The following is an 11,899-nucleotide window of genomic DNA, read 5'->3' as shown; positions in this document are numbered from 1 at the left end:
CCAACACCACATGAGCTAAGTATCCCTGGCAACCTTTCGATAACAACCTTTTCGCTCGCATAGCAAAAATAACGTCATATCTCACCCCGCTCTGCTCGCCCACAAAAGTAATTAGGGGTAATCCACGACGATGGAAGGTAACTATTTTCCCATAACAATCAATATTGGCACGATTGAAATGCAACTAATCCGTGCCCAAAATCACATCAAAGTCAACAATATCTAACGGGATAAGATCAGCTGGCATAATAACATCCTCCACCATCACTGGACATCCTGGATACACACAATCAACAATACATCTATCCCCTCTAGGCATAGAAAACTCTAAATCATACCCCAGAAGTGTAGGGTGAGGTTGCATCACTTGAGCAAAGGTATGAGAAATCACAAAATGTGTAGCACCACAGTCAATTAATACTCTAGCAAAATAACCAAGGATATTTAATGTACCCATGATCAAGTCTGGATTATTTTGAGCATCCTGCAGAGAGATATTGTGAATACGCCCCTAGGTCTGCTGCTGTTCACCACGACCTCTACTCGTCTGGCCACCATGACTTTGTGCACCACGCCCCTGACTAGGCTGACTAGACTGCCTCGAAGATCCTGCATTACTCGCAGCAATCTCCCCTGGCTGAGGTTGTCCTCCCTGGTACCACTAAGACCCATCTGCTGGAACTGGAGGATACGACATATAGCCACCACAATACTGGGGATAACCACTCTGAGAATATGGATCCTGGGGATATGGATACTGTCCAGGGGCATAAGAAATAGCATCGCCCTGATAGTAATAGGCACCACCACGACCCGTATGCCCATAACTATCAGGACCAAGAACCTGCTAGATCAGTGTAGGTGGTGGCAAAAAAGTCTGCTAGGGCCTCTGCTAACTCTGGGGACAATTTGCAGCCCGATGTCCCATCTGCCCACAAGTGAAGCAACCACCGCTGCCTCGCTTGCACTCACCAAAATGTCGATTATTACATCTGCGATAAACTGGAGCTCTTCCTCTACCAGCATCACCCTGCCTCTGGCCTCTAGCACCGCCAACAAATCTACCACCACGACCCAGACCAGTGGCACTAAAACCACTGCTAGAAGAACTAGAACTGGTTCCACCATGCTTGAAGCTCTAGGTCTTGTGAGGTCCGAGAGACGCCTGACCTTTACCCTTGTCATCTTTCCTCTGGTTGCTATCTTTTTCTTCTTCCTCACTCTCGCTGGGCATATTCTCGAAATCCTCAATCCTCAACAAAATCTCATAAAACTCCTGGTAAGTGTCACAAGGGGTAGTGGTCGCCATAAAACGCCATTTCTTCTTAGTACCCAAACGGAAACGACGAAGCATCTCTGCCGGATTGGCAGCAACATCCGGATGATAACGAGACAAATCAGTAAACCTCCGATAATACTCGTTCGCCGTCAACTTCCGTTGCCTCAACTCAGTAAATTCTTGCTTTTTGCGGTCAATATACGCAGAAGGCACAAACATTCTCCTAAACAGCTCTCTGAATACCTCCCAATCAATCATCTCCTCTAGGGACAAACGACAAACCTCCTGTTCCCACCAGGATGCCGAATCCTTACCCAGAAACCAAGATGTCGTCTCAACCCACTTCTCAACAGGAAGATTTCCCTGATTATGCAGAACACGAAAGGTCTTCTCAATATGTTCTAGCCACCGTTCCGCTCCCTCAAAACCCTCGTGGCCCTCAAATTTATCCAACTTCAGATTGTACATAGTCTCCAGAGGAGTCTTCTAGGAAGGGCGGATCGCTGACTGAATAGCGGTGGCGATAGCTTCCCCCAGTTGAGCTATATCGGGGAAACTAGGCTCATCAGAGCGACCTGGTTCCCTACGAGGTGGCATAGTTCTCACAGAAGACACCAAAACAATTAGAATACTCACAAAAGTACATGACTGCCAAACCTAAGCTCTGATACCAAACTGACACACCCCATCCGAGATCAGAGCATGCTGGCCGTCATGTGGAAGTGACGTAACCATGTGCACATTGTGGAAGCTAAGAAATAATAATAAAAGTACGAATAAATAAAAACCAAGCTATACACTAAGTAGAAAACATACACGTGTAAGCGTAAGTGTGAAAAACAATATTCAAAGCACGGAAGACCTAGTGCAGTCCGGGAGAAACAACATTAAATAAACACACCCAAAGGTGGTCCTACACTGGTGATAATCTGTCAGATATGCCATGAATTCCTCGAGAGCGACCAACAGAGTTATCCAAACTAAAACCTGGAGGGGCGCAAAACAGAAAGCGTGAATGGGCAAAAACAAAGCTTTTCAAAATCATTTCAATAACAAAAGTTCTAACCCTTCGCCGTAAAACCTGTATAGTTTCCCAGAAAATAGAATATACACATATATAAATCATGCTAAAAAATATGCCATGTCGATGCCTCTAAATAACATGCAAGTACTCAGGTAATGTCAAATCAATGTCATATAATCTGTCAGTCGGAGTCACCTAACGTGACTTGTACGGCTGAATCTAGAGCTCAAATCTCCAACTCATTAACTATACCTGCACACGAGTCGGAACCACCTAAAGTGGTCTGTACGACAGGACTGAGTGTAAAATGAGTACGCTCAAGTGCTACGATCACGTGAAGACTGGGCGAATAATCGCGGGTCACCTACATGTTGGAACCACCTAAAGTGGTCTATACAACAGGACTGTGCACCTAACTTGGATCCAAGATGAGCGTGTGGTGCGGGAGGTGAACATCACGTGAATGACTGTGCCCTACTCTGGGCGGGAGCACTGACACCGAGGGTGCAGGTTATGCATCTCAATTCACTACTAAACATAAACATAAACCATAATTTACCTGGCACTTACCTGTGCGTTCGCAGCACCAAACACACACATATATATATATGCAACTACTAATGAATAATTGAATAGGCAAACGCAAATCATGGCATTTAAAACATATAAACGTTTGAATTCATTTTCTGGGAAAAATCACAAGTATATAGGTATGTACGGAAAACCAAAAGCCCACTCACTGGTATGTTGAAGGGTCGTAACCCCCTTGCCTCGAGTGACTGCGCTCGTCCTCGGGATAGGTCTCACCTATATGCGGAACAACTATAAAAACGTTAATTTTAAAACACATAACCAACATTACAAAATAACTTCTCATACAATGCTCAAATGGGGTGTGTGAATACACCAACGTGATCTACTCAACCTCACGAACAACCCCATAATTTTAAAATAATTTTTCGACGCCGTACGCACCCCCAAGCGCCGACCAAGGCACGGCCACACGCGCCACCCACACCCAGGCAAGTGCCTGGCACACTGACGTCATCAGAAATATTCCATTAACTTTGACAGATTCCGTTAAAGTTAACCTAATGCTGTTAGGAATATTCCGTCCAAACTGACGGAATATTCCGTTGTCTTTTCCGGCCAACCTTCGGCGCCGTCGCCGTCGCCGTCGCCGTCGCCGTCGTCGGAAAACCGAGAAAATTTCTAAACATAATATCTCACTTGTTTTTCACCCAAATTTCACAAAATTAGTACCAAAATGAAGCTTACAACTAGTGGAACAAATCCTTACCACTTTCAAGCACTAAAACCAACAGAATCTCGCCGGGAAAACTCCACCAAAATCGGCCAAACCTGCAACTCACGATCCTGACATCCAAAACCTTTAAATGAACCACCCCAAGCTTCCTAAGGACCTCACCAAGCTTCTTAGAAACTTGAAATTCCCAAAAACACATGAATTAATGTGTGCATGAAGAGTGACCAAATCGGGGATCACGAATTCGACATGAAAACAGAGGTTCCCTTACCTGAAATGGGTATGGTTGAACTCCTAAGAACCTCACAAGCACAAATATATAGTTTTCTTCCTCGATCTACCACGTTTTCGAGCAATTAGGTTCTTGTCCGTACATATGAAGAAGAAGGGAAAGAGAGAGAGACAAACAGATACGGGATAGGGTAGAGAATAGGAATGAGTGTGGGTGTGTGTGTGTGGTCCAAAATCAGCCAACCAAAACCCCAAAATGACCACACACGAAACAAACACACTAGGGGCAAAATTGTCATTTTACCCCTATGGTACGAAAAATCTAGGACGGGCTGTCACAAAAAGAGATGAGTGTATTGATGATGAAATTGATTTAGCCATCTAAATGTCGAATTATGAATGTCACTTCGGAATATCTATCATAGAAAACTTCACTTTGCCTAGACAATTAATGAATTGACCTCGTTTGGCAAAAGAACCAAGGATTCTTCGCCGATAGAGACTTAAGATAGATAATCAATCAATTAAGAGAACTAATTGTTTAACCAAACTATCAAGACTCCTAAACCAAGCTAATTCTACAACCCTGGTGTTGTTTAACCAAATTGTCACCTTTGCTGGTTGCCTACGGAAAACTTTGTTTAACCAAACTGGAATAGTACCTTGACTATCAACCTGGATTTGTTTAACCAAATTGTATTTGCGTTGACAATTAGTAGAGCAGTTAATATTTTACTCAAAGGTGTGAGAGGGTTTCGCGTAAAGTGTTGATTTGTGTGTTGAGTTGAAGGTCTTCTCTACGTTTCAAATCCTCTTATATTTGAGGGGATGAAATACTTGACACCTAAGTCTACCAAGTGATAGAATCTTACCAGGATTGCTATTCTTCGGCATGCATCCATTTCCTTTGAAGTTATCCTGATAACTCACACTTCAACTGAAACCTCATTGCCATCAAGTCTCAACCTCTTTGTCTTGAACTAAGACTCTGAATCTAGTCCCTTTGTGTGATCAATTCATTCTTTATCAAATCAGCCACTAGTTTTTATCCTTAGAATAATTCGATTTGAACTTTATCAAAACCGATCATAATCCTCCAATAGTCTTATCTCATTCAGGACTTGACCAACTAGTAACTTAATCATGATCTTCATACAATGTTATTTCTTGTGACAAAATTAAAAAAAATATATATCTAAGAGTATATATACTAGCCACTTAATACAAGGGTCTAATGGTATTCCTCTTCACTTGTAAGTGAGAGGTCTTAGGTTCGATTCTTGCCAAAGGTGAATTTGAACCACATTAGTGCTATTTCATTGTGAGCCTAAGCCCACCCCTTCCCCCTTAGTGTAAATGATATCATTTATTCACAAAAAAAAAAAACAATATATATATATATATATAAAATAGAATAATGAAGACATTGTTGTAGGCCTAATTTACTGAATTGTATTAAGGTTAGGGAGAGAGTGGGCCGGTTGCATAGAAAGAGAAGAGAGAGATATGTATTTGTGAGGTGTGTTTTATATCACCTTATTGTACCTTTATTTATAGTAGTATGGAAGGTGAATTCGTTATTCTAATAGGATAATATCTAACCCTAAAGAATCTTCTAGGATATTCCAAATACTCTAGGATTTACACAATCACATTCCTAATCTAATAGGACTGCAACATTCCTTCTTGAGTGTGTAAATACTCAAACAAAACATCGTATTAGGTCTTCAGCAAATGAAGTTGATCAATTGATGAAGTCGTCGACACAACAGGTGAATGCAAGTCTCAAATTAAAGAAAGCATGCATTGGAAGTAAAACTCACAAAACCTCACTATGGTTAAACCTAAGATAGGTGCCTAAGATAGGTACAAACCTCATAGACTAAGGAAAAAAGTGAGAAGTATGCATAATGTCTAAAACAAACGTCATACGGGGCAAAAGTAGTGAACTCAACGGAGTATAATCATCTCAGGATGGGTGCCTCGTTAAAATCTCGTTAGGTAGCAAAAACCTAGTGGGAAAAATTATCCTAATCATAGGAAAAAAGTACATTAAGATCAAGTGAGTATGCTTCGAGATACTTACCTTGAGTTAGACATAACTTCTAAATAAGAGAACTACAAGCAATTCAATTAAGATAATTTACGCATACCGATTCCTTGGACGAGCTTCTGAAAAGTAGACTTGGGCAATGACTTGGTGAAGAGATCGGCCAGGTTTTTATGGGAATGGATTTGCTGGACTTCAATGTTTTGATGTTGTTGTTGTTGGTGAGAGTAAAAGAACTTCGGCGTAATGTGCTTGGTGTTGTATCCCTTGATGTATCCATTCTTTAGCTGTTTGATAGATGTTGCATTGTCTTCAAGGTCGTTGTAAGAAGGTGAATGACGGTAGTAAGACCACTAGTGCTTCGAATGTGTTCCATGGCTGCTCTCAACCAAAAGTATTCACGCGAGGCTTCATGCAATGTGAGAATCTCAGCATGGTTCGAAGAAGTCGCAACTAGCATTTGCTTGGTAAACCTCCAAGATATTGTGATGTCTCCAACGGTAAAGACATATCCCATTTGAGAACGTACCCTATGTAGGTCAGACAGATGACCAACATCTGCATAACCAACGAGGCAAGAATTAACCCAAGGACCAAGGGGACGGCGGCTCCTTTCAAGGATTCGTGGGTGTAGAACTAGACCTGACATTCGTGTTGTGTTTCTTGTGTTCGTGTCGTTTTCGTGTCATACCTGATATCTTAATGGGTCGTGTTGTGTAACACCCGTTAAAATAAACAGGTAACATGACCCGATAATATTAACAGGTAATATGACCCGACCCGTTACCCGTTAAGGAAAATATACTTCAAACCAATAAATAATCAAATGAAAACATAATACTAAATAAGTATACACATACCATATTATCACATTCAAAACATAAAAACACATTTGTCTTTCAAGTATTACATATTTACATACCCAAAATAAGAGCATAATAAATAAATAAATAAATAAATAAACATTAGAACATTACAAAATATCAAATGTTCAAAAGATTTGCAAAATTAAGGGAGTTATGTTTCAAGGTTTGGAACCTTGCACATTTTCTTACAATCAAACTCTTCAATTTTCATCAATCACCATGGGAAATGGTATTGGAATTTTGGCTTGATATATTATCTTCAAGAGTTATATTGATGATATTTTCAGTGACGCTTTTTTACATTAGCACTCTCTTCTCATTTATCCTATGGCTATTATTTAAGTAAAATCTTTAATAGTTTTTTAATTAATGTAGAAGTGTGAAAAATATAGAAAATATATACAAACGCTCGTAATGACAAGCTTTACAACTTTTGTGAAGGGCTTAACTTTGAAATGTGCCAATATAATCATATAAATCATAGATCAAAATTTAACCTTCGATTGTTGTTTACATTTATACTTCATTTTTCTTACCAAATTTTGTTTTTTCAAATTTTGTTTTTTGAAAACATGATTTATTAGAGGATACATGAAGATGAATAGTTCGGATCGTTGATATTATGTTCAGTGACACACCCCGACCTAGATCAGGACATGCTGGTCGTCACGTGGAAGTGACGTAATCATGTGCACAGTGCGGAAACTAATAAAATAATAATGGGAATAGTAAAACGAATAAATAAAAACTGGTTTTACATCAAGTAATAATAAGTGCAACGTAAGTGCGACGCCTAGTTCATAGCATAAAGCCTAAAGCAGTCCAAATGAAAATGACGCAACCAAAGTACACCCGAAGGTGGCCCTACGCTGGTGATCGTCTGTCAGAAATGCCGAGAAGGTCCTCTGGGAAACCACCAAACCTGCTAGTCAACTAGAACCTGGAGGGGCGCAAAACAAAAACGTGAGTGGGAAAAAACAAAGCTTTTTGAAAACCATTTAATAAATACGTTCTAACCCCTCGCCGTAAAACCTGTATACTTCCCAGAAAATAGACATATATACATATACCAATCATGCTCGAGAATATGCCATGCCAGAATCTCAGAATGAAATGCAAGTGCTCAGGTATAAATCATATCAATAACATATAATCTGGCACCCGGAGTCACCTAACGTGACCTGTACGGCTACATATAGAGCTCAAATCTCAATCTCACTAACGGGACCTGCACACGAGTCGGAACCACCTATAGTGGTCTGTACGACAGGCCTGGGTGTAATACATATAAACGCTCTAGTGCTACGACCACGTGAAGGCTGTGCAAGTAATCGCGGGTCACCTACGAGTCAGAACCACCTATAGTGGTCTGTACGACAGGACTGTGCACCTAACTTGGATCCAAGCTGAGCGTGTGGTGCGGGAGGTGAACATCACATGAAGGACTGTGCCCTACTCTGGGCGGGAACACTAACACCGAGGGTGCAGGTTGTGAGCTCTCTAAGCATCTCAAATCACTACCGACTATAAACATGAATAACACTTACTTGGCACTTACCTATGCGTCCGCAGCACCAAATATGCACACACACACACACATATATATATATATATATATATATATATATAACCAACTAATAATGCATAAACAACGATAATATAATGCATGGCATATGACAAAATAACAATTCCAATCAATTTCTGGGAAAATATAAGTATATAGGTATATACGGAAAACCAAAAGCCCACTCACTGATATGTGGAAGGGTCGTAGCCCCCCTGCCTCGAGTGACCACACTCGTCCTTGGGATAGGTATCACCTATATGCGAAACAACTACAAAAACGTTAATTTTAAAGCACATAACCAACCTTTAGAAATAACTTCTCATACAATGCTCAAATGAGGTGTATGAATATACCAACGTGATCTACTCAACCTCAGGAACATCCCTATATTTTTAAAATAATTTTTCACCGCCGCACGCGCCCCCACGAGCCGGCCAAGGCACGGCCACACGCGACGGCCACGCGCAGGCACGTGCCTGGCACGCTGACGGCGTCAACTAACGCCATAAGGAATATTCCGTTATCCCTAACGGTTTTCGTCAACAGCGTCAGGAATATTCCGTCAGACTTGACAGAATATTCCGTTGTCTTCTCCGGCGAGCCTCCGGCACCGGAAAACTGGGAAAATTTTAAATCGTCCTATCTTCTTCGTTTTTCATCCAAATTTCACAAAATTGGTACCAAAATGAAGCTTACAACGAGAGGAATAGAATCATACTACTTTTGAGTGCTAAAATCCACGAAATCTCACCTGAGAAATCACCCCAATTCCGGCCAAACTCAAAACTCGTGATCCCGACGTCCAAAACCTTCAAACGAACCACCCCGAGCCTCCTAGGGACCTCGCCAAGCTACCTACAAGCTTGAAATTCCCTAAAACGTGAGAAATCACGTGTGCATGAACAGTACCAAAATCGGGCATCGTGAGTTCGACGTGAAAACGAAGGTATTCTCACCTGAAAAAGGTATGGTTGGACTTCTACAAGCCTCACGAGCAAGAATATGGTCTTGGTTTCTTCGATCTGTGGAAGTTCGATGGGTTTGTGGGTGTGTCCGTACGTTTCAAGGAAAATGGGAAGGAATGGGGCTCGGGACAGGGTGCAGGAATAGGAAGAAAAGGGTATGGAGTGTGGGGGAGTGTGTGTGGCCCAAAACATGTCAACAAAACTCAAAAACATAACACAAAACGTAAGGAAATCGAACTAGGGGTAAAATCGTCTTTTCACGCGTACGTTTTTAAAATTCCCGGGACGGGTTGTCACATTCAGAGTTTTACCATTAGTGAAAATATTGCTTGGTGTTTATAAAGTCTTTACCAACTATATAACATCGACTCATATTTCAATTAACCGTAAATATCGGGACGTGATATCAAAGATTCAAACTGTCCATCTTCCTACATATGACAACCCGTCCCGAATTATAATATATTTTATCCTTGAGTGTGCTGAAATGATATTTGCCCTTGTGGGCCTTGTGACGTGGATGTATGTATATAGTCCTCAATCATTTTTCCATCAATGTGAGTAAGTGGTATTCGACGTTACGAGAACGTGGATGCAAATTAGGGCCGAGTCGGGTACGTAGTGGAGATGTTGTAAAGGAATAAAGGAATTGGGTTGGGTTTAATTGCATGAATCCAAAGCATGCAGCTCAATTAGGGCTTGAGGCCATTTTAATATGGCCAACCTGTGGCCACACACACACGCACACGTGCAACTTGCATCCTCTAGCTCTTTCTCGAATTTTCTTCCCCGTTCGCATAACCGAGAACATTCACCCTCAAACTAAACCAAAACTCTACGGATCGAACTTGGTGTTTCTAGATTCTTACTATTCTCGAACCCTAGAGCATGGTGAAACGTTTTGTTAAGTGGTTTGACTTCGAAAACCCGAGACTCCATAAGCTCTGGCAAGGGGTGTAATTTTCTTTGATGTGATCGCGAAGGTTTTAGCTAGTTTTGGGACTTAATAAGGTACTATTCTTGCTCCACTAGCACTTTGGAACAATTTTAGAGCAGTTTTGACGTTGGGACACTCTAGTTTATCGAGTTGCAGATTTGGTCGGATTATCGAAGAATTTTCCGACCATATACCGTGGGTTTTAGGACTCTAAACAGGTGAGAACATGTTTTACTTGTTTAGAGGTTCATTTTGGTATAATTTTCATGAAATTTGGTTGAAAAACAAAGAAGATATTAAGGTTTAAGAATTTTCTAGTTTCCGACGACTCAGATGGCGGTCGATAACGGAATCCGACGAACCATCGGAGAAGACAGAGCATATTTTGTCAACTTTGACAGAATATTCTTAACGGCGTCAGGTATATTTAACAGAATATCCTATTATTTAACGGCATATTCCCTAACGGCGTTAGGGTTACTGTCAGAGTGCCAGGCACGTGACCGCGCGTGGTTGGCGTGTATGGCTGTGCCTTGGCCGGTGCGTGGGGGCGCGTGGGACGATGGAAAATTATTCTAAAAATATGGGGGTGCTCAGGGTGTTGAGTAGGCCATGAAAGTATATTCAAACATCCCAACTGAGCAACGTATGAGAAGTTATTTCATAGTGATGGTTATGTGCTTAAAAATAACATTAAAATAGTTGTTTCACATATAGGTGAGACGTTTCCAGAGGACGAGTGCAGCCAGGCGAGACTTGGGGGTTACGACCCGGCTACATACCAGTAAGTGGGCTTTTGGGTTATATATATATATATATATATATATATATATATATATATGCACACACACATATATATGCCTTATGTTTCCCAGAAACTGTTTAAATGGTTTTTACGTTTGAAATGTCATGTCGTGTGAATTACATATTAGAATATGCTTTAATATAGTTGTGCATATTACTGCTTGACGCTGTGGATGCTCAGGTAAGCTTCAGGTGAGTATATAGTGATGGTTGTGATGGTAGTGTGTATGATTATGATGAGTTGCTTTCAGTGATTTATATCCTGCACCCCGATGTTAGTGCTTCCCCCAAGGGTAGGGCCTAGCCTTCACATGATCGTTCACCTCCCGCACCATACGCTCACCTTAGATCTAAGGCAGGTACTAGCCTGTCGTATAGACCATATTAGGTGGTTCCCGACTCGTAGGTGACTTGTGATACTTCGCACAACCTTGACATGATCGTAGCGCTTGAGCGTACTTATTTACACCTAGCCTGTCGTACAGACCACATAGGTGGTTCCGACTCGTGTGTAGGATTTAATTTGATTGTTGAGTTATAGATTCAGTTATACATGTCACGTTAGGTGACTTCGGCTGATATGTCACTTTATATTAGTGCAATTCACCTGGCTTCCTTATTCAAGGTTGAGATGATTGTCATGGCATACACATGGTTTGGTTATATCACCCAATTGTGCCTTTATTTATAGTAGTAGGGAAGATGAATTCCTTATCCTAATAGAATTACAACTCTAATAAAATAATATCTAACCCTAGATAATCTTCTAGGATATCCCAAATACTTTAGGATTGCAATAGAAATAATAAAATTGTTTGTTTTTTAGAACGTCCCTGATTTTAGAAGTTCCCATGTATGCAGAGTGAAAGTCAAAGTGGTCTGCTTGATTCTTCTAAGTGTTTGCTAGAT

General features: G+C 41.0%; 1 protein-coding gene across 1 annotated transcript; it reads right to left on the bottom strand.

Annotated features, from left to right (window-relative positions):
* Positions 1-1,138: 1,138 nt before the first annotated feature.
* Positions 1,139-1,747, bottom strand: LOC137719886 (uncharacterized). The gene has a single exon (XM_068458879.1). The coding sequence runs from the start codon at positions 1,745-1,747 to the stop codon at positions 1,139-1,141; it is 609 nt and encodes a 202-aa protein (XP_068314980.1).
* Between the last annotated feature and the right edge of the window lie 10,152 nt (positions 1,748-11,899).

This window comes from Pyrus communis, chromosome 16 (genome assembly GCF_963583255.1).
Source record: "Pyrus communis chromosome 16, drPyrComm1.1, whole genome shotgun sequence".
Lineage (NCBI taxonomy): Eukaryota > Viridiplantae > Streptophyta > Magnoliopsida > Rosales > Rosaceae > Pyrus > Pyrus communis.
Note: the sequence above shows the minus strand (reverse complement) of the source record. Positions and strands in the feature narration are given on the sequence as shown.